A 22,345-nucleotide genomic window follows, 5' to 3' on the forward strand; every position below is an offset into this window, starting at 1 on the left:
GCATAAAGTCAACCGACAAGGCTTCGCATTGCAGTGACGGAAGCCTGGAAACACCCTACATCCCCTTCGCTGAGCTCGTTAAATAAATACTGTGCAACAGCTGTAAGACAGGAAGTCTTCATGTTCTGACGTGTAAACAATTTGAAATATACTCAGAGGGGAAAAAAAAAAGGTACAGAACTGCACACAAAGGGCGCCCACATTCTTGAAAAATATATATACATGGAAAATCTCTGGGAGAATACACAAACCGATCAAATAGTTTCATTTTTATGCTATTAGAATACTGGATCCTACACATTGTACACAAGATTACCTTTTCAATATAAAAACCCATTATCTTCTCTTCTAAGAGCACCAGCTCTATAATTGGCCCCATCTAGGTTAGATCATGTGCCTATTTTTTTGCTCACTTCATTCCTCTGAACCTGTCTCCTCATCTGTAACAGGGGACTGCAGCTACAAATGCTTTACAAAGTTGCAAGAATTAAACACACAAAGCAACTACTTAGAACAGTACTAGGGGAGTGCCTGGGTGGCTCAGTGGGTTAAGCCTCTCCCTTCTACTCAGGTCATGGTCTCAGAGTCCTAGGATCGAGCCCCACATTGGGCTCTCTGTTCAGCGGGGAGCCTGCTTCCCCCTCTCTGTGTGCCTCTCTGCCTACTTGTGATCTCTCTCTGTCAAATAAATAAATAAAATCTTTAAAAAAACAACAACAACAACAACAGCATAAGCATCTGCTAGATCACACCTACTGTCACCATCACTGTGTTTACTGACAGCAAAATTAAGCCATGCGTCAAGAGTCAAGGCTCAGAGCAGGAGCTCCGGAGCCAGGGGCTTCCTCTCAGTGGTGACCTTGGACAAGCTACTTTCCCTCTCTGCCTATTTCCTCACCTGTGGAAAGTTGGGGAACAAGTACCCACCCTCAGGCTGGCTGGGGGGCCTGAGCCACGGGAAAAAGGACGCATCTCCTGTGCTGGGGTACGTCCTACATGCCAGGCTGCGCCAGATGGTTTCCAGAAAACAGCTATTGCCAAGGTCACTTATTGTTATTATCAATGGGGGGAGCAGGGGGGGGGGCGTGGAACTGGACACAACATGGCAATGACACATTGGCCACAGGGACACTCAGAAGAAGAGGACCAAGACAGGCCACCTTCCCGAGAAGGCACAGATAACACTCTAAATTAGAATAATAATAAAAAAAATCCTTCGGTACCTCCCAGTCCCTCCCCTCCTGCCCCCCCAAACCAGATCAACTCAGAGTGATCCCCACCGAGGCCAGGGCTTCAGTGGCCCAGGTGGGACAGAGGGTGGGGTCCCCGTACATGGTGCCCATGAAGTCCCGGACAAAGTCAGGGAAGCGCTTCTCCACGATGCTGGCCCTCACGGCGCTCATCAGCTGCAGCTGCGGGGGGTGGGGGAGAATGTCAGCCAAGGTATCAGCCAGGGGGGCCCCAGGACCCTCCCCAGTCCCGCCCCCAGGGCCTGGCCCACCCGGGCACCTGGTAGGCAATATTGTGGACGGTGAGGTGATGCAGGGCGGCCGTGTTGTCGCTGTGCAGCAGAGCGTGCAGGAAGGCCCGGCTGTGCCTGTGGACAGGAGGCTGGGGCTCAGCCCCGCGGCGTCCTGCTGCCGTCCACACCCTTCCCCAGCACCCCCGGGCCCAGCTTCCCCTACTTCTGGCAGGTGGGACAGGCACAGTCGCTGTCTATGGGCCGGAAGTCCTTCTCATACTGCTTCTTCTTCAGCTGCAGGTTCCCGGTGGGCACCAAAGCTGAGCCAAAGCGCTGGGGGAGGGGTGGACGAGGGCAAAGGGGGGGGGTGTCAACCAGGTCTTCATCCACACCGTCCCCCCCACCCTGCCCCCACCCCGTCTGCCCCCTGCCCAGGGCCTCACCGCCGTCCGCGTGGGGAAGACGCAGTCGAACATGTCACATCCGAGAGCCACGCAGACCACCAGATCGGTGGCATAGCTGAGGGGACGGCCGTGGCAGGAGGGAGCAGAGAACCTCGCGCCCTGCTCACACACTCAGGTCTCCCCCCGCCCTGCAGACACCCCGACTCCCCGGACACGGGGCCACCTTCCACCCCCACAACCGCCCCTAGAGGAAGGCCGTGTCCTCCTCCGGTGCCCACCCCCCAGGCAGCGCTGTGTCCTTCTACCAACAGGAGCCCCGGCAGGAGTGCCCAGGAACCTGCTCGCTCCCCACAGGTAGGGCCGGGTTCCCTCCCTCCACATACCCGACCCCCATCAGGTAGCGCGGCTTGTCCTTAGGCAGCCTTGAGGTGCTCAGCGCCACCATCCTCCAGAACTGGCCCTTGCTCTCGCCCCCGCTCAGGCCCCCGATGGCGAAGCCCGGCACGTCCCTCTTGGTCATCTCTGGGGGTACAGGGCAAGGTGAGCGGCCACCAGGCAAAAGAAAATACGCCTCCTCCTCAGCAGCCCCGGGGCAGACCCTGCCCAGACATCCACAGTCCCTCGGGAAGAAGTGGGGGAGTGTCTGTCTGTCTGTCTGTCTGTCTAAAGGTTGCTGGTGGTCTCAGCTCCCATTTGTTGGGCGCCTGCCGCGTGTGACGCCCCCTCCCCTCCTGCAATCCTCAGGACAGGCCCACGGCCTCTGCTCCCTTCACCGACACCGAAGACGGCACCAGGTATGTTTTGAAACTGAGCATTTCCCAGATTCTAGAATCTAGAACATCCCATGGGCTGGGTAATAGCCTGTCCTCAAACTCTGTAACGTTTCAGTGGCCGAACATGTAGAGACTCCCACCAACTGGGGTAAATAACCCCACAGGTCTGGGCTGGCCACCAAAGGAGTTAGGTGCAAATTTCCAAGCGTTCTACATTTTAAAAGTGAGCCACTAGGCCCCAGAAAGGCAGCTCTGCGCCATTGTTGGGGTGTTCAGGGTCTCGACGCTGGCCCGAGGCTGCATATGCCAGAGGCTGTATTTGAACCCAGGTCCAGCCTCCGAGCCCAGTTGTGTCTGGGGCCCCAGTTGCCTAGTTCCACCACGGGAGGCCAAGGCATTGACAAAATGGACCCAGTCCAAGGGGAAGTTTTCAAAGCTGGAACAAGCAGCCGAATCCACGGGGTAGGGGGACCAGTTGTTCAAATGTGGCCTCCCAGCCCCTCCCCGCGGACCCTGATCCAGTCGTGGGGAGAAGCCAGACGGCACTGGTACAGGTGAGCTTGGAGCATTTTAGAAGCAGCATCAGCGTGGCGGCAAACCAAATCTGCTAGGGCAAGACCAGCGTGGTTTGTTGTTGTTTTTTTTAAATGAGCGAACAGAGAATGCCAGGAAATGTTCCACACGTTAAGGCTAATGTTTCCTGAAGTCTTGGTTTCTGCTTTCATCTATGTCCACACATACTGAGCTGTGACAGGAAATGTGTCTCTGCCTGGGGCGGGGGGGGGTCTCTGTTAAAAAGACTTACTGGACTGGGAGCTGGGCACAGCTTGAGAAGAAAAGGAATTACAGCAAGGATGTCCTGCATAACAGTATACACAGATGCCAGGCGGAGGCCCAAGACTTTGGACAGACTTTCCTGTTTATCCTCTCACTTCGACCCATGACATTGGGAACATGTGCCCATTTTACAGAGGCAAAAAGGGAACCTCAGAGAGGCCAAGCCACTAACCCAAGGGTGCACAGCTATGAAGCAAGAGATCAGAGGTCTGGATCTGGCCAGCCAAACTCTAGGACTCAGAGTCTTGCCTGTGACACTTCATTGCCTTTGAGTCCTCATTTCTATCTCCCTTTTGTCTCCATGGCCACGGCCTTCGTGTAGGCCTGTCTCTCTTCCCCTGGGCAAATACTCCGGCCTCCTTATGGGCTTTCTGCTTCCTATCCTACAGAGATATTTTCCATGATGCCTCTTGGTCGCTGTCACTCTCCCACTCAACAGCCCTCCATGGCTCCCCAGTACCTCAGTGAGGTATCCCAGGGCCTCCCATGTCAGCACAATGCCCTGGGCCCCAGCCCTCACTCCGGACCCTGGGGAGGAACCAGCACCTGCACTGGTTAATGCTGTGGGTTCTACAGCCCGAGAACTGGGTCTAAACCCCAGCTCTGCAACATCCAAGCTGCGTGGCTTTGGGGTAAGTGACTGTACAGCCCTGTGCTTCAGGTTCCTCTGCTGTAACCTCGGGAACCTGGGAGTTCCCACCTTATAGGATGGTTATGAAAACTCTGGATCAATCTGTGACCGGCCCACGGCATAGCATCCAGCGAACAGCCCCCAACCGCCAGCTGTTGGAATGACTATCATTCGGCAAACATTCTAGTCCATTCTGCCCCCGGGCCTTTGCTTCAGCTATTCCTTCCACCCCTCAATAACCACCATGCACACCATCACATGCCAGGCCCATGGGGGGCCCTCAGTGATGGACAAGCCCTGGATGGAACAGCGCATGGGTCTACCTTCGAGGCAGGTGGTCCGGAGATCCGCGTCTAGACCACCCTGGATGATGGCAAAGAGGTTTTGCTTGTCTGGTCGCTGATGGGCTGCGATGCACCGGTCCAGCCAGCGGATGGACCTGTGAGAGGGCCCAAGTCATGAGCCGTAGGGGAAGCAGACAAGGCTACAGGACTAGGATCTGTTCCCTGACACACACATACCTGTACATAGCCTCCTCCACGCGTGGCCCTGTCACAGTGCTGCTGACCACATCATCTAGTTGCATGATGATGTCCGAGCCTGGGGGGGGTGAGACAGAAGCACCATCACTGGGGAAGCCTTCACGTCCTGCTGGGGATAAGCTGGACCTTCAAAGTGCCGCCCTGGGTCTTGCTGGCTTCCACACAGCCCCCTAGTCTGTTCATACAACAACCAGAGGGAGGTTCTGAAAATACCCATCGGATCTCGCCTCACCCCAGCTGAAACCCTGCCGGAGCACGGGGAATGAAATCCTACTCCGGCAGAATTAACCTTTGAGAGCAAAATGCTGTGTATACAAAGCAAACCGCCCTGGTGTGGCAGGCAATGGGACCCCGGGAGCCCAGGTGCCCATCAACAGGTGTCTGGCTCAGTAAGTCAGGGTCCAGCCCTTAACACAATGTTCCTTTCCCACAATTCCAAAATCTAGAAACTTCTCAAAACCAAAGACTTTATCTCATGCCTACAGCATATCTAATTTGGCAGCAAAACCCAAGACAGTCATTATCTTTAATAAAATCCGATTTAGCAGGTGACTTATTCAGTCTCAAAAAGGAAAAAAAAAATCTGACATATACTACAACGTCATGGCCATTAGGCTCAGTGAACTAAGCCAGACACAAAATAATGACAAATACTGTATGATTCCATTTGTATGAGGTCCCTAGAGAAGTCTAGGGACAGGAAGTAGATGGCGGCAGCCAGAGGCTAAAGGAGAGGGATGGAGAGTCAGTGTTTAATAGGAATGGGGTTTCAGCTTCGCAGCATGAAGAGTTCTGGAGAAGGATGGTGGTGAACAGTTGCACAACAGTGTAAATGTGCTTAGTGCCACTAAATCAGACACTTAAACACGGTTAGAGTCAGGGCAGCTGGCTGGCTCAGTCAGCAGAGCTCACTGCTCTTTGTCTCACGGTCATGAGTTCAAACCCCACATGGGGCACCCGGCCTACTTAAGTAAATTTTAGAAATAAATTTTTTTTTAAAGATTTTATTTATGTATTTGACAGACAGAGACCCCAAGTAGGCAGAGAGGCAGACAGAGAGAGAGGAGGAAGCAGGTTCCCTGCTGAGCAGAGAGCCCGATGCAGGGCCCCATCCCAGGACCCTGAGATCACAACCTGAGCCTAAGGCAGAGGTTTTAACCCACTGAGCCACCCAGCTGCCGCCCACCATCTTTTTTTAATGGAAAGAGGGAAGTTTAACAGGGTGCTGCCCAGACCTACCAGGACACTATGTATGTTGCATTATCCTTCTAAAATACTACAATTCTGAATTAGCCTGAAGAATTTCAAATGAGGGGCTGTTGTTTTATATGTGTTAGAAAAGCTCAGGGGAACACTGCCAAGACGCATCATTCCAGGAAAAAAGCACAGTGCACCACACAAACCAAAGATGGGCCAATTTGAGAATCAATATGGATCGATTCAACTGAAGAAATTGAGACACATCAAATACATCTAAACCCATGGTTAAATAAACAAATGAGCAAAAAACCAACCAACTCACAATTACATGGTCATCCTAAAAACACTAAAGATTCATTCACCCCTGCTAGAAGATGCTAAGTAATCAATCCATGAGAACTAGTAAATAAGGAAAAGAATGAATCCCACTTTTCCTATATAAATTGAACTACTTCTTCTCCCAGGAGCAGGTGAGGGACGTTTTTCTTTACAGAAATAACCTGGTTGGGGCGCCTGGGTGGCTCAGTGGGTTAAGCCTCTGCCTTTGGCTCAGGTCATGATCCCAGGGTCCTGGGTGGGCTCTCTGCTCAGCAGGGGGCCTGCTTCCTCCTCCCCCTCTGCCTGCCTCTCAGACTACTTGTGATCTCTCTGTCTGTCAAATAAGTAAATTTTTTAAAAAGAAAAAAAGAAATAACCTGGGTGATAGATGAAGGCCACTTTGGAACTCCTCATGGCATGAGAGTCCCAGGCAAAGAGCACAATGGCTCCCAGGGAGATCCCAGCAGAGGTCAGGCGCTCCCTGATGGAAATACACACACTGCAAAGCCCTCTAGCTACAGGAAACCAGAACCTAATTTGCACAAACCTCAAGATCTGACTACCAACTACAGTAAATCCAGAAGGCAGAAGAAGACTGTTACATGCATGGTGGGGATGCGATCAGCAAAATTCAGACCCTGGGACACCCTACGGGGGAAAGGAACTCCTCTCTTGAAGGAGCAAATTTATGAAAAAAATGAACGAACAAATGAATGAATGATGAATGAATGAATGAATGATGACTGAATGGATGAATGAATGAATGAATGAATTGGCATCCAATAGGGAGACGGAGCCCCACCTCCAACCCCACTCTGCCTCCTCCCTCAGCAGGGCTCCGCTTGGGATGCTCTGCCTCTCCTCCAGGTCCTCCCCTCCTCTGTCCCAAATAAATAAATAAATAAGGTCTTTTCAAAAAGGAAGACGACAGGAAGGAGGTACAGCTAGAAACTACATAATGTGCACTATATACAATATATACCAGAGAAATGGTCATTGTGTTTATCAAGGGATGAAGGATACTGATATAAACAGAAAGGACAGAAGGCTTCCCCCTTCGCCCTTTGTTGCTGTCATTATTTCTCATTATTAATCGTTGCCCCACTAATTTGCCATTTAAGAGAAAGAACAGCTTTACAGATATGATAAAAGCTCCTACATGCCAGGCACTGTGTTAAGTGATGAACAAACATTACGTCATTACTTCTGTGAACTATCCTCCCTTGAGTTGGCTCCTCTGAAGCTCAGGCAGGGGGAGTGACTTACCCAAAACCGAGCATCCCCTAAGGACCCAGCCCGCCTCACCTCCCCACTCTAGAGGCAAGGCAAGAGCAGATGGCCCAGGATTCGCTCACCTAAAGCGTTCTGGATCTCCACGGACTTCTCCGGGCTCAGAAGGGTCTCGTCGCCATCGTAAGGGGAACGGAAGCGGACGCCCTCCTCCGTCACCTCGGAAAGGGACACCAGAGACACCATCTGGAAGCCGCCGCTGTCCTGAGGGAAATCCCACCGCAGGGCTGTCAGGGGGGTGGCGCCCTGGGAGCCCAGGCGCCCTGGGATCCCGGCCCCGACTCCACCTCACCGTCAGTAGATTGTGGGGCCAGTTCATGAAGCCGTGGAGACCGTGGGCTTTCTGGATCAGCTCGGGGCCCTGGGTCAGAAGAAAGGAACAGGTTAGTGGGGAGCATTACCCCGAGGGCTCATGTTGGAGGACAGGCCTGGCCACCTACGGTGCCCACCGCTCCCTCCTGCCCGTGCCTCGGAGGTGCCCGTACTCCCCACTACCTGCCATCTCCCCATCAAGGCAGAACCGACCCACCGGCCTCAGACCCAGATGATAGGTATTGCCCAGGCAGATGCGGCAGCCCAGAGCGTCCAGCTGCTCGGCCGTGATGCCCTTCATAGTGGCCTGCGTGCCCACTGGCATGAACACCGGAGTGGCTACCGGCCCGTGCGGCAGCCGTAGCTCCCCTGCCCGGGCCCTGGATCGGCTGCACTCCGCCACCAGCCGCATGATCCGCGGGGCCGACTCCAGAGACGTCGGGCTGACTGCTGCCGCCATTTTAGCTAAGGGAACCACGTGGCCACTGCATCACCCTGGGCGGCGCCATGTTGATTAAAGTCACGTGAGGCAAGCCGCGGGCGGTCTCTTTGGAAGCGAGTGCGGGAACCATGGCAACGGACGCCAGTACGCTTGTTCCCGCGGAGCGGCTAATTAGTTCCCACCGGCTATGTCTGGTTTGTCCCACCGACACATAAATATTGTTATGGATTCGAATCCTACCCCGGTCACTTCTCTGCTCTACAATCAAAGCCTCTCTCCACGCGTTAATTTTCTCCTCTATAAAACGGGGCGAGTAATAGTGTTTTTGTATTAAAAACGTTGTGAAAGGGGTGCCTGGCTGGATCGGTCGGTAGAGCATACCACTCTTGACCTGGGGGATTTAGGTTCAAGTCCCACACTGGGTGTAGAGATTACTTAAAATCCTTTAACAAATCAATAGAAATAAACTTTGTAAAGATTGAGAAGCATGGATGTATAGAGATCTTAATAAGCTGCCTTGCACAAGCTTTTGTCTATCTTGCCCATTGATTTGTTCCAAGAACTTAGAACAGCTCCTAGCACACAGGACGTGCTCCATATACATTGGTTTATACGATGAAAACAAGAATCCCAGATTTATAGAACAGACTCGAGACTCAGAACCTAGCCACATTTATACGTTCATTTATTTATATGTTCATTATACCTACTAGTGCCAGCCTTCACGCCGCACAAAGATGAGAAAGGCTGGGTCATGGATTTATTGAGTACTGTGTTCTACTAATACTAACAAAATATTATGTGTTATATTATTATTGTTGAAAATGGAGCTGATATCTGTCCCAGCCAGCAGAGGGCAGCATTGCCCCAGAATCCTTCCGCTCAGTGGCTCACTGGCCTAAACTGCGCGGATCTGAGCAAGCTCTGACCTTCAAAGAGCCTTGGGCTAATGATGCCGGCTTTTCTGAGCGGTGGACAGTCTTCGCTGAGGCCAAGGCCTGAAAACGCCCAACCATGAGGCCCACCCCAGGGCCTTTGCACTAGCTATTGCCTTTACCTGCAATACTCTTCCTTTCTGATTTTCCCATGGCTGGCTCGTATTTTATCAGTTGCTCCTGGCTTCCCCAATTTTAGTAACTAACGCTCCACCTGTATCATGTTGCTTGTAACTCTGTATCACTCTGTATCATGTTGCTTGTAACTCCTATTGTGCTTGTAAAACCTCTATACATCGATAGTGCTCAAATTTGTATTTTCAGTGTAGTCCTCTCATTGAACTCCCATCTCCTCTTTACAGATGCCTCCTTGACATCTCCACTGGGTGTGTGTCTATACTCAAACTCCAGATGTCTGAAACAAAGCTCCTGATTGTCCCCCCAAGCTAGCCTATGTCCTTCCACCTTCCTCTTCTCAGTAATAGCAGCTCAATCCTTCCAGGAACTCAGACCAGAAATGGGTGGGTAGTCCTTGAGCTCTCATTCTGACCCAGCCACCAGCATCTCTTACCTGGATTATTACAGTAAATGGCTCACTGGTCTTGTGGCTTCTGTTCTTTACTCCCTAAACAATACACCTGAAGATATTTTAAAGGACATGCTTTCAGCATTTCACCATTATGTATAATATCTACTGTAAGTTTTTGGAAGATGTACCATATCAAGTAAAGAAAGGACACTGGATGGGGGTGCCTGGGTGGCTCAGACAGTTAAGCATCTGCTTTTGGCTCGGGCCCTGATTCCAGGGCTCTCTGCTGAACAGGAAGCCTGCTTCTCCCTCTCCCTCTGCCTGCCCCTTCCCTCTCCCTCTCTCCCCTGCTCTCAAATAAATTTTTTACTAGTTCATTAACAGATTTTTGTTGTAAATAAATATTGTATGCTTTTTCAGTATCTGAGATAGCCATATTATTTGGCTCATTTAATTTAAAATGTCCAATGACATAAATTTATTTTATTTACTAACACATTTATTTCCATTCCTGTATAAGCCCACCTTGGTCATGGTATCTTTTTATATACTATGGCATTTGACATTAATTTTAATTAATATTTTAGTAAAGCTTTTGCATCCCATCTGTTTTAAATTATATTGGTCCCTACTCTTCCTGTCTTGTACTGTCTTTGCCTGAGTTTGGTGTTCAAATGCCTATTTGCTGGAAGAAATTCTGCGAGATTGGAATTACCTCTTTCTGGAATATTTTATTGGCCTTGCTTGTATATCCGTCTAGTTATGTTGTTTTCACAGAAGAAATATCTGTAGCTACTGATTTAAGGGATTGTTTTGTTTTGTTGTTTAATTTTTAAGATACACTCTATGGCCAACATGGAGCTCCAATTTGGGACCCCAAGAGTGATCAAGAGTCACCTGTTCTACCGACTGAGCCAGCCTGGCGACCCACCTTGGTTCTTGAAAGACAGTCTCAGGGCACCTGGGTGGCCCATTCCGGTAAGAGGCAGCCTCTTGATCTCAGTTCAGGTCTTGATCTCAGGGTGCTGAGTGCCAGCCCCGTGTTGGGCTCCACGCCCAGCCTTGAGACTACTTAAAAATCATCATCATGACATGGGGCGCCTGGGTGACTCAATGAATTAAGGTCTGCCTTCGCCTAGGGTCACGATCTCAGGATCCTGGGATGGAGCCCCACATGAGGCTCTCTGCTCAGCAGGGAGCCTGCTTCCCCTCTCTCTCTGCCTGCTGCTCTGCCCACTTGTGACCTCTCTCTCTGTGCCAAATAAATAAATAAAATCTTTTTGAAAAAGAATTAGAAATAGGTAGGGTCTTGGGTGGCGGCGGAAACGTGGGAAGCCGGGCCAGCCCGGCCAGCGTGCCCTCCACTTCTGCGAGAGCGTCCACGGAGGGGTCTCCAGGAGCAGAACCAGCGGATTTTGTCGCGGCTGCGGGGCTGCGGGGCGGTTCTCGCGGAACCCGTGGCGGCCCCGAGCTGGGCGCAGTTCGGGAAGAAGTTGCAAGGGTGAGTGTGACACAGGCTCATCCACGTGCGGGACCTGGCCTGGCTGCGCCTGCCCAGCAGACCTGGTGTAGGGTGTAGGGTATGAACGTGGCGCGGGTTAGCGAATAAGCGAATCCTGTGCCTATTCCATCCGCGGTCATGATCCCGGGAGCGGCAGACGGCTCGAGGTTCCAGGTGTTGGACTATGAAGGGGAACAGGTGGAGGTCACACTGGATGGCTACTTAGAAGTTGACCCTCCCTAACAGGTGGCTGGCTGCCTCCCTGACCCAACCGCTTTACCTAACCCCATTTCCTTCTGTTTCTCTAATCCCAGACTGTGCTTTAGGGCCCCTTCTTCTCCCTTAGCCCTGGTTACAAATTAACAGGTATGTTTAAAATTCTAGGGAAGAGGGCGACTTGGGTGACTCCGTGGGTTATGCGTATGCCTCTGGCTGGGGTCATGATCCTGGAATCCAGGGATGAGTCTGGAGCCCCGCATCAAGGTCACTGCTCAGGGGGGAGCCTCTTCCTTCCTCCGCCTGCGGTTCCCTCTGCTTGTGCAATCTCTCTCTCTCTGACAAATAAATAAATAAAATCTTAAGTAAAATAAAATAAAATTCTTGGGGAAACAAAAGAACTAGGATCTCAACCAAAATGCTATTTCTTGTGATCTTACTGGTTTCCTTCTTTCTTTTTTATTTATTATTTATTTTTTTAAAAGATTTTATTTATTATTTACTTAACAGAGACCACAAGTAGGCAGAGAGGCAGGCAGAGAGACGGGGGGAAGCAGGATCCCCGCTGAGCAGAGAGCCCCATGCGGGGCTGGATCCTAGGACCCCGGGATCATGACCTGAGTGGAAGGCAGAGGCTTTAACCCACTGAGCCCCCCAGGCACCCCAGTTTCTTTCTTTCTTTAAAGTCATTCTTTTTTGTCATTTTGCAATTTTATCTAGTGTGTCTCAGGGTGGATTTCTTGTAATTTATCCTATTTGAGATTCCTTCAAATTATTGGATCTGGTGATCAGAGCCTTTCCATAATTTTGGAAATGCTCAGTTGTTCTTTAAAGGGCTGCCCTTGCCCCAAAGAGCCTCAACACAGGGGGCTGAGAGCAGGACAAGAAATGCTGAGGTGTTACCCATCCTGAGAAGATAACCCCCATCTGGGGGCTAAGGGTGAACCAACCTTATTCGCCTGGGTGTGCCAGTCTGACCCGGAGTTTCCATCTCGCTGAACTGGTAGAAGAAACGGAGGCAAAAATATCAAATACCAGAAACACTCACTATTCTAACTGAACCATCTTATAGATTTTCTTGAATGGTTCCTTCCTCATTTACTGTATGCCCTTGGGAACTTCCAGAAATGTTCAATGGTTCTAATTTTAACACTTTTCACCAGTTTCACTGGGGAGGGGGTCTGCGAAGATCCTCATGCTCGCATGCGGGAAAATTCCCTTTTAATATTTTTTGATGTTTCTGTTTCCCATTCAAATATCAAATACATTTGAGGGGTGCCTGGCTGGTGCAGGCAGTAGAGCATGCAACTCTTGATCTCGGAGTTGTGAGTTCAAGTCCCACGTTGGGTGTAGAGATTACAATTCTTAAATACATTTGAAATATACACATATATCAAATCATTATGTTGTATATTTAAAACTAATACAGGGCTGCTTGGCTGGCTCCGTTGGTAGAGCACGAAGCTTTTTTTTTTTTTTTTTTTTTTAGGATTTTAAAATTTATTTCAGAGAAAGAGGTGCAGAGCCTGAGCAGGAGGGGCAGAGGGAGAGGGAATGAGAATCTCAAGCAGATTCTTTGCTGAGTGCAGAGCCCAAGTGGACCTGGATTCCATGGTCCTGAGATCAGGACCAGAAGTGAAACCAACTGTGCTCTCCAGGAGCCCCAGTGTGCAACTCTTGATCTCAGGGTTATGAATTCGAGCCCCACATTGACATAGATTTTACTTTCAACAAATAAACAAATAACCAAGCAAATAAAACCAACACAATGTTATATGTCAATTATATCTCAATAAAACTGGGGGGAATCGCTTAGCAAATATGAAAAAGGTTAAAATGATAAATTTTATATTTTAAATATTTTTCCACAGTAAAGTTTGTTTCACAGTACAAATTTATTTCAAGAAATGAAAGTAGGTATACATACACACAAAAATACAACAAATACAATGAAAAATTTGAAAACAGAGGAGTGTAATAAGCTTTACTGAGGATTCAATTTTCATTAAATAAGCTTTAAGGTTTTAAAATAGATAACATATGGGGCACCTGGCTGTCTCAGTTGCAAGAGCATACAACTCTTCGTCTCAGGGTCATGGGTTCGAGCCTCACACTGGGTGCACAAATTACTTTAAAAATAATTAATATCTAAAATAGATAATAGGGGTGCCTTGGTGGCCCAGTAGTTAAGCATTTGCCTTTGGCTCAAGTCATGATCCAAGGGTCCTGAGATCGAGCCCCATGCTCAGCAGGGAACCTGCTTCTTCTCCCACTCCCCATGCTTGTGTTCCCTCTCTCGCTGTCTCTCTGCCAAATAAATAAATAAGAATCTTAAAAAAATAAAATAGATAATATATAACCACATCTTTTTTTAAAAATGGGGATGAAATGTATGCTGTGAATTATCTTTCCCACTCATGTCCCCTGTCAAAACTGTTCTCATCTCTTACTATTAAATAATGGTTAGTATTCATTCTTGTCTATACTCACACTCATCAGCATCTGTTAGCAAATATGTATTTTCTTCCTGTTGCTGCTGTTGTTTTTGATTGATTCATTTAGATATACTATGGGGTTTTTTTTCATCATCTACAAAGCTTTAATACTTCAATACTTTTTACAAATGGAGCCTTTGAACTGCCATTTTCCACTCATCATAGATCATTCTCTCCTGGAATTACCTCAACAACATTCCCAACATTATTATTTACTCGAAATGTAAATTTCATAATAGTTATTTGATAATTTGATAGCAAAGCAGGAACAGCAGGAAGCCTGCTTATCCCTCTCTTTCTGCCTGTTGCTCCCCCGATTGTGGTCTCTGTCAAATAAATAAGTAAAATCTTTTTTAAAAATCATTATACCACACATAGTCCTTTGATCTACTTTATGTTTCCTAGAATTACATGTCTAAGATTTATTTGTGTCTTGTTCTTTTCTTCTGCAAATCAACAGACCATCAGGTATTAGTATAAATATACCACCTTGTACTTATTCATTCTCTAGTCAATGAACTTGTGAGCTTTTCAGTGTCTTTTATTTTTTTGTTTTAGCTATTATAAATAGTTCTGCTGTGAACATCTGTGTATGCATCTCATTGTACACCTGTGAAAGTATCCTAGGAATAAACTTGCAAGACCCTAGACAGAATGGATATTCAACTTCACTAAGCAGTACCAACTTTTATTGAGGTGATCACAGCAATCGACGACACCTACAATTGCGGTGTAAGAAAACTTCCTTGTGTCAGACACTAAACTAACTGTGCCACCCAGGAACTCTAGTGTGCAGCTCTTGATTTCAGGGTCCTGAGTTTGAGCCCTACTTGAGTGTAGAGATTATTTTTATTTTTTAATATTTCATCTATTTTTTTGTCAGAGAGAGAGTGAGAGAGCACAAGCAGTGGGAGCAGTAGAGGAAAAGCGGGCTCCCTGCTGAGCAGGGAGCTCGAAGCGGGGCTTGATCCCAGGACCCCCCAGGATCGTGACCTGAGCAGAATACAGACGCTAAATGACTGAGCCACCCAGGTGTCCCGAGACTACTTTAAATGAAAACAAACAAACAAATAAGGAATGTTTGTTAACTCTTCCATTTATCAGGGGAGGCTGAGTGGCTCAGTTGGTTAAGCCGCTGCCTTCTGCTCAGGTCATGATCTCAGGGTCCTAGTATCAAGTCCCCCATCGGGGGCCTTGCTCAGCAAGGAGCCTACTTTTCCCTCTGCCTCTGCCTCTCTCTCTCTCTCCATCTCTCATGAATAAATAAAATCTTTTTTAAAAAAACACCTCTTCCATTTTCAGAATTCTTCAATTCTGTCAATCAGGTGTGTGTGAAATAGTGTCTCACTGGGGGTTTAGTTTGCATTTCTGTGATTCTTACTGAGGCTGGACATGTCTTCAGATGTTGGAACCATTTAGTGATGACTTAATTTGGTAGCAGCATTCAACATGGGTGAGCTGCTGAGTATTTCCTTTTTAAAATTTAGTGATTTGAATGTATATGATGTTATATATATATATATGTGTATATATATATATATATATATATGAGATACATTCTTTTTTAAAAAAGTTTTTATTTATTCATGTGAGAAAGAGAGGGAGGGAGGGATAGCAGGAGCAGCAGGAGGGGTAGAGGGAGAAGCAGGCTCCCCGCTGAGCAGGGAGCCCAAGGTGGGACTTGATCCTGGGATCCCGGAATCATGACCCTAGCTGAAGGCAGATGCTTAACCAACTGAGCCACTCAGGCGCCCAAAACAGACCACATCTCAGGTGGTGATGAGTGCCGGGGAATAAAGAGGGCAGGGGAAGAAAGATTTGGGAAGTGACTATTATTAAGTCGTCTCTACACCCAATGTGGGGCTCGAACTCATGACCTCAAGATCAAAAGTCATATGCTCTACCAGCTGAACCACCCAGGTGCCCCTGGGAGGTGACTATTTTAAGTAGGCTGGTCAGGACCAGAATCACCAAGAAGGTGACATGAGAGTTAAGACCTGAAGCAGATCTGGGAGGAGCCATAATAAGATCTGAGAGAGAGAGGGGCGCCTGGCTGGCTCAGTTGGTGGAACGTGTGACTCTTGATCTCTGGATTGTGAGTTCGAACCCCGCGTTGGGTATAATTACTTCAAAACAAAATCTTATAAAAAGAAAAGAAAAGCTCTCGGAGAGAGCATTTCAGGCAATGGGAACAGCGGGAGCAAAGGTCCTGAGGTGGGAATCTGTCTGGATTGTTTGCAGTGCAGCGGGGAGGTCGGTGTAGCTGGAGGGAGGGAGGGAAGGAAGGGAAGATGAGGGTGAGAAGGTCAGAGCGTGAGGCTCTGCAGGGCCTCTGGTTCTCAAAGAGGACTTCGGCTTCCCTCTGAGCCAGACAGGAGGGTGGGGTTCCTTACCAGAGCGTGAAGTGAAGCAAGCTCTTTCTATCACCAAGAGGTAAATTGGAGTGTGGAGGCGGGGTGCAGCTGAGATTCACTGACATCTGCTTTAGGGGTTTGAGCGCTGCTCAGCAGGGAGGCCTGGGGGCGCCAGAAGGCCACCACTATTCGAGAGGCGCTGGGAGTGCGGCTTCAGAACGCTGGACAGCGCCGCGCGCGTTGCCGGGAGACCAGGGACGCGGCGGCTCTGGGGGCGGAGCCTTGGGCTAGCGTCCTTTCCCAAGCCGTTGGCTACGAGCGCCAGGCGGGAGACACTTATGGGGGCAGGGCAGAGGGCGGAGCCTACAACAGCGCCCAATTGGAGTTCGCTGACGGCACAGAGGCGTGGCGTCTCGTGGCAGGCACTGCAGGGAGTGGCTCTCGTAGAACACTTCCGTTCCATTTGGGGTCTGGTGATTGGGCATAACAGGGGGGGACGGCCGACCTAAAGGCGAATAGAACGTGGCTGGGTGAGGGAGTTGTCAGAGGCGGGGCCTGAAGCCGGCCTCTCCGCCTCTCGCGTGGAGGTCCTTGCACAGGTTAGAGGCGTGGCTGGAAGGTCTTCCCACTAGATCGCCCAACCTCCCCTTCTCTGGGAACGCCACCGTCGTCCAGGAAGTAGGTAGTTCGCAGCCTCTTAGTTGGTACTGAGGTCTCAGGACCCAGAAGAGAAGAAGTCGGGTTTCTGGGCAGGGAATGGGAATCCAGAACCTCTGAAAGAGGAGTTGGGGATTCCGAATACCCCTAACGTTGAGATAGAGTACTTGGAGGCCGGTGTTGGCGGTTGTCCCAGGAGGTTGGAGTGTGTGTTCTCTCCGGCTTATCCAGCCAGGGATGAAGGCTATCATTCCGTGATATTCTCACCCCCGCAGCCCAGTACCGTAGGCTAAGCTTAGCTTTCAGCTTCTTGGGAAACGCTGGGAAGGGCATGGGCCCAGGACTTGCAAAAATGACTTCCGTGGCTTTTCTGCTTGTCTCACCACCACAGAGCAGAGTGCCTGCAAATAGGGGCCCTCTACTTCTTGTGGCCTGAGGCAATGCAGTGTTCCTCTCTCTGAGCCTGACTGCCCCATCTGGGGCATGCAGGTGTCACCCTTCTCAGATCTGGGAGCAGTTTCCTCACTTAGCCCACTGGCCTAAATCACCCTGAACCTCAGTTCAGATGCTCCATGACTCGAGTCTCTTTGATCAGCTGGCCTGCCTTCTCACCTCTTCCCACACACCTATTCTCTGCCCAACAGCCAAAATGACTGTTCTGAGGCACGACTGAGCCTGGGTTCTCCAGAGCTCAGAATCTTTCCATGGTTCCCCACTGCCATCAGGATAAACGTTAGAACTCCAGTCCTCGGCTGTCAAGGCCCCTGTAGTGGTTGCCCCCACGGACACCAGCCACACTCCTCACCTTGCAAACGGAATGGCCCACCCACCTGACTTCAGCTGTCTGAAGTCACTTCCCAACACACAGCTGAGCTTCCCCTTCCCCATGCACCCCATAACCTGGGCTCACCCTCCCTAACACACCTTCTGGTTCCAATTTAACTGTCCTGTCTTTTTTGAAACACAGAAAGCCTTCCCTGACACTCCCTGCACAAGCTAGGCCAGGGCCCTCTTGGAACCTGGAAGCTGCATGAGCGCAGGACCCAGGTTCACACTCCCAGCACCCCGTACAGGACTAATGCATACACACCACCCAATAAATACATGTGGAGTGAATGAAACAACGAACACATGAAGTTTCCATTTATTCTGGGATGGGTTAGAATGAGCATCCAGGCCAAGAAGGCTCGCTGGTGTGTGGCCCATAATCGTGTCCAGAAGTCTCCGGATGGATTTGCAAAGGGCACAGACCGCGTGGGGCTCACACCTGCGGACTGAATCCTGAGGCTGAGCCCAGCTGCAAAAGGCCAGGCCGGGAGGACCAGGTCAGTCCTCCGGGGTGGGACAGGCCTTGCTGACTACCCAAGAACGGTCAGGGGTCAGAGGGATGTTTCCCTGCCAGAGTGGAAGCAACTGGGTGTCGACTTCCAGGTCAGACCAGACCCCAGCCCACAGGGACACCACCAGTACCCTAGTGATTCTGCTCAATGTAGAAAAGGTGGAAATCCTGAATCTGTGTCCCATTACTGTTGAGGAGCCCCCTTTGGTCCCTAGGTCTCAACCACCCCACACCTCCCCCACAGGATCAGTTGAAATTCCCTGCAAGGCCCTGCCCCTCTGATGTCATCTCAGCCCCGCCCCTCAACGTGTCCAGCTGTTCCCTCAGGCATGAGGCCTTTCTCCCTCCTGCCTCTAAAGGCTCCCAGGCCCTCTGGGGTAGTGTCCAGTCCTGGGTCACTGACCCTCATGGTCTATACACCAAGTTAAGTACCCTACCCGGATCAGCTTGCTGAGTAAGCCTGTGGACCAGTGGCTCTTCCCGCTGAGGCTCCTGGCGATCTCTGCTCACGACTGAAAGATGCAGGACCCCCTCCTCTGGTAGCACGCAGGCTGAAGCATCTCTCTGTTGCCCGCCGTGTCCCTGGCCCAGGCGGCCCTGGAGAAGCACCTCAGTGAGAACCTCCTCCAGGATGGCTTCTTGTGTGTAGAGGGCCACAGGCCCAGAAAGGCCTCGGTCAGCTCTGAAGGAGTGCCACACTGGCACCCAGGCCTCGTCCATGCTCAGTGTTGGCCACACTTTCCCGAACCCAGCTTCCGGGGATAGCAGGTCTCGTGGGCTGTGACAGTGTTGCTGGCCAGCTGCATCACAGTGCCATTAGCACCAACGAGGTCCCTGTGAGGGTGCCAGGGGGTGTGTGCGCTCGTGAGCCGTCGCCTTGGCACAGGTCCCTGCTGTGCTAACCACATGATCCTGGCGGTGGCTGACAACCTCCCAGGGCTGTGCTGGCAGCACCGGGTAAAGCCTTCACCCAATTCTTTACTGGGCTGGTGTCCCTCAAAAATGTACATCCACGTCCTAACTGCTGTTAACCGTGACCGTGAAGGATTTCGGGCTGTGCTCACCCTGGGTTAGGGTGGGGCTGAAATCCAGTGACCTGTGTCCTTGTAAGAGAGGAGATCTGAGACACGGAGGCTCACAGGGAGGTCCTGTGAGGGGGATGGAGCCTGGGGGAAGGCTGTCAGGAGCGGAGGAACGCCCAAAGTCACAAGAAGCTGGCAGAAACACGGAAAGATCCTACTTCTCCCATACTGCTGTTCTTGGAAACGAATGTCGCTCATGTCAACACAACTTGGCCTGCCTTGCGGAGTGCTCAGGCCAGGCCCAGGGACCAAGACAGGCATCCATCCAAGACAAGCCACCCAAGGATCTGCCCTTTTTCACAACAGGAGCATTGCACCAAGTCACAGCTCCCTGAGGCCTCCACCTTCAGATGGCCTGGGAGTTTTTTCCATGGCCTTGAGATTCCTGCCCTTGTGAAGGCCCAGTGTTCAGAAACTTCAGGATGGTGGTGAGAGATGCGTGCGGAGAACACGGGCCCACAGTTTGAAGGCATTTGGGAGGTGGGGCGGCGGGGCCTTCCCTTCTGTGGGTTTCTGGGTGCTACAGGCACCAACCACAGTCCACATCTCATTTCAACACAAGGAGCTCTTTGTCCCAGCCCCCTGGAAGTGTCTAAGAGAGACAATGTGTCACAGATGTTGTCACATCTCATCAAAGTTTGGGTGGGGACCACCTCTCAGGTCTGCCTCCTCTCCACTAGTGCACACACACACTCAAGGGATGCCAGCTTGCGGCAGGCTGACCCGGATGCTCGTGCTGCGGACCACAACTCGGGCGGGCATCACATCATCCCCCCTCTCCTCGAGCTGGACCACCCCGGGTCCTCCTCTGCTCCAGCGAAGGCAAAATTCTTCCCGTGTTTTCTTTTGTCTAGCGCAGAACACCATTCTCTCACCTCTCCAAAGCAGAGTTTCATCCTTTGAAGGAACACTGGATTTTATGACTCAGCTGAAGAGTTCTGAGGCAAAAAAGCTTTGATCTTCTTCCAAAGCTTATGGCTAACCAAGCACAAGAGGCCGAGGGACTCCTCAGGGTTCAGAATTCAAATGAACCTGGTCTGAGAGATGGCAGAGAGACGGCAAGAGAAGGGTCCATGCAGAAATGCAGCCCCAGGGCTCAGCCAAAAGGCTCTGCAGAGAAAGAGCTGAAGCCCGGGCAAAGGCAGTCAGGGCCCCCTCCCCCTGGGACAGGGCTGAAGCTGGAAAGCGCTGCTCTCACCGCAGGTTCCTCCACCTCCTCGAAGCTAGCTGACACTTCCGTATAGAACAGTCAGTAGCATCCTTGGTCTCTGCCCACTGGGTGACTGTGTCCCCCATACAAGGCAAAACTGCCTGGGATTGAGAAGCATCGCTCCAGGGAAACCTGCTAGAACGGGGCTGGGCTTCGACAAAGAGCCCCAACCACTCAGGCGCACTCTGAGCCTCTGGGCCGGGGCGGCACCAGGGAGGAAGGTGCCGCTGTCCGAGACACAGAACCACGCCATCCTGATGTAGAAGGTTCTATGGCTGGGTTCCCCAGATCCTGGGGTGCTTTAGCTAAATTCAATTGACCTTTTTCAGTCAGGTTACACATACCAAACCTAGGACATTTCATTCTATGGTGACTTGAAACTGCACTTAAAACAACACCAGAATTCATGGAGCAGAAAAGCAAGCATGCGGAATTGTGTGATCAAATCCCCGAACACCAGCGTGGGCCGCTCATAAGCCACTCTGCACACCACCAGGAGCCCCCTGGGACACCAGGAATACGAAGTCCCACGTAACCGGCTCGCTGGCCCCAGCCAACCTTGGACTACAGGCATCTAGAGGCCTGGAGCTGGACCTTTTGGTGACAGGGGACTCCCCTGCTACCCCCGCCCTGCCTTCCCGTGCTGGGAACAGTGGAGGAACCTGCCCTTCACACTGCTGGTGGGTCAGACACCCAGGCCTACGACAGGCACAGAGTTTCTTTTTCTTTATTTGTCTACATTCAGCTTAATTCAGATGTACTGCCTGAATGATCCAGACATACAAAAAAAACCCCACTCTTTCCCACTGGTTTTTAAAATAAAATCTTCACTTATAAAACTGAAACACTAAAGCATTAAAATACAGAAAGCTCGTTTAACTCACTTCACAAAAGCATTAACAGATGATGTATCCCTTCTGTAGCTATTTAAAGACAAACTGAGTTAACACGAACACCAACCGTAAATAGACAGAGGGATACAGAACTGCAAGAACTCAAAACTCTACTCGGACAAAGTTGTGATGGCAACTAACAAACCATTGAAGACACGGAAGTCCCAAACACGGCTAAATATGGGTCACAGGACGGGCCACAGGGGTGACCAGCTGCACCTCACGACACGGCAACGTGGACAGGTTGGGGCGGAGGGGGCCTGGAGGGGCCAGCTGACATGTTAACTGTGATGCATAAAACTGAATCTTACAACGAGGGGTAAGTGCAGAAGGTACAAATCTTCACCCCTCGGGGGGCTTTATCTATACTGGTAGTTCATGCTGTGGTCTGCGTTTCTGCCGTAGCCGCCCTGTGAGGACTGGTAGGAGCTGGGAGGGCCGCTGTAATTCTGGCCGGACCCCGGGGAGTTGTAGTTTGATTGTGACGAGTAGCCTCCTGGGGAAGAGAGGGGTGAGTTAGAGGTGAGGGGCACGGGCCCTGCCCTGTGAGCAGAGCTCAGGACCACGGCCAGCACCCGAGCCGCGTTGTGTCCACATCGTGTCCATTGGTGAGACCACAGCAGGAAGCAATACGGGCACGGCCTCTCGCTCACTGCCTTTCCTGGGTCATCGGGGCTGGCAGTCACCAACACCCTGTGAGGCAGCCACCAGACCTGGTTCGTAAGCAAGCAGTGGGGATCTGTCCTGTACAGACCGCAGCAGCGGGAGCAGTCTCTGGGGGCTGCCCAAGCCCAAGGCTGTGCCTGAGCCTCCCAAACCAGAGACCACACAGCAGACTGTCCGGGCCTTAGTGTTGCCAGCATTCTTCCATACAGAACATTTTCCCTAAGACCAGAGCAGCATCTGGACATCTGGCTTCTAAA

General features: G+C 50.7%; 2 protein-coding genes and 1 long non-coding RNA gene across 4 annotated transcripts in view; all 3 read right to left on the reverse strand.

The window, feature by feature from the left end:
• Window positions 1–103: 103 nt before the first annotated feature.
• QTRT1 (queuine tRNA-ribosyltransferase catalytic subunit 1) lies at window positions 104–8,269 on the reverse strand. Its single transcript, XM_082731585.1, has 10 exons — window positions 7,987–8,269; window positions 7,750–7,818; window positions 7,523–7,661; window positions 4,629–4,707; window positions 4,431–4,546; window positions 2,250–2,388; window positions 1,906–1,981; window positions 1,686–1,795; window positions 1,510–1,597; window positions 104–1,412 (listed from the first exon to the last, which is right to left on the reverse strand). Exons 1-10 carry the CDS (start codon window positions 8,227–8,229, stop codon window positions 1,260–1,262), a joined length of 1,212 nt encoding a protein of 403 aa, XP_082587711.1. The 5' UTR covers window positions 8,230–8,269; the 3' UTR covers window positions 104–1,259.
• Window positions 8,270–8,879: 610 nt separating this feature from the next.
• Window positions 8,880–16,494, reverse strand: LOC309865423. The gene is made up of 3 exons (XR_014312083.1): window positions 16,281–16,494; window positions 12,343–12,392; window positions 8,880–11,358 (listed from the first exon to the last, which is right to left on the reverse strand). It is a non-coding gene; the product is annotated as an uncharacterized lncRNA (long non-coding RNA).
• A 4,746-nt stretch (window positions 16,495–21,240) lies between these two features.
• ILF3 (interleukin enhancer binding factor 3) overlaps window positions 21,241–22,345 on the reverse strand; it is a 28,140-nt gene continuing 27,035 nt past the window's right edge. For both annotated transcript variants that reach the window (XM_082731235.1, XM_082731236.1), the window contains exon 20: window positions 21,241–21,918. In XM_082731235.1, coding sequence (XP_082587361.1) covers window positions 21,782–21,918 — 137 coding nt within the window. In that variant the 3' untranslated portion in view covers window positions 21,241–21,781. The remainder of the gene's footprint in view (window positions 21,919–22,345) is intronic.

This window comes from Mustela nivalis (genome assembly GCF_964662115.1).
Source record: "Mustela nivalis genome assembly, chromosome: 1".
NCBI lineage: Eukaryota > Metazoa > Chordata > Mammalia > Carnivora > Mustelidae > Mustela > Mustela nivalis.

Bases quoted from the DNA above. Each gene is read 5' to 3' on its own strand.
- QTRT1 (XM_082731585.1), bottom strand. From the start codon at position 8,229: ATGGCGGCAGCAGTCAGCCCGACGTCTCTGGAGTCGGCCCCGCGGATC. The intron at 7,819-7,986 runs GTGGGTCGGTTC...CTTCTGACCCAG, and splicing joins ATCATCTGGGTCTGAGGCCG to GGCCCCGAGCTGATCCAGAA. The intron at 1,413-1,509 runs GTGCCCGGGTGG...CACCCCCCGCAG, and splicing joins TCCACAATATTGCCTACCAG to CTGCAGCTGATGAGCGCCGT.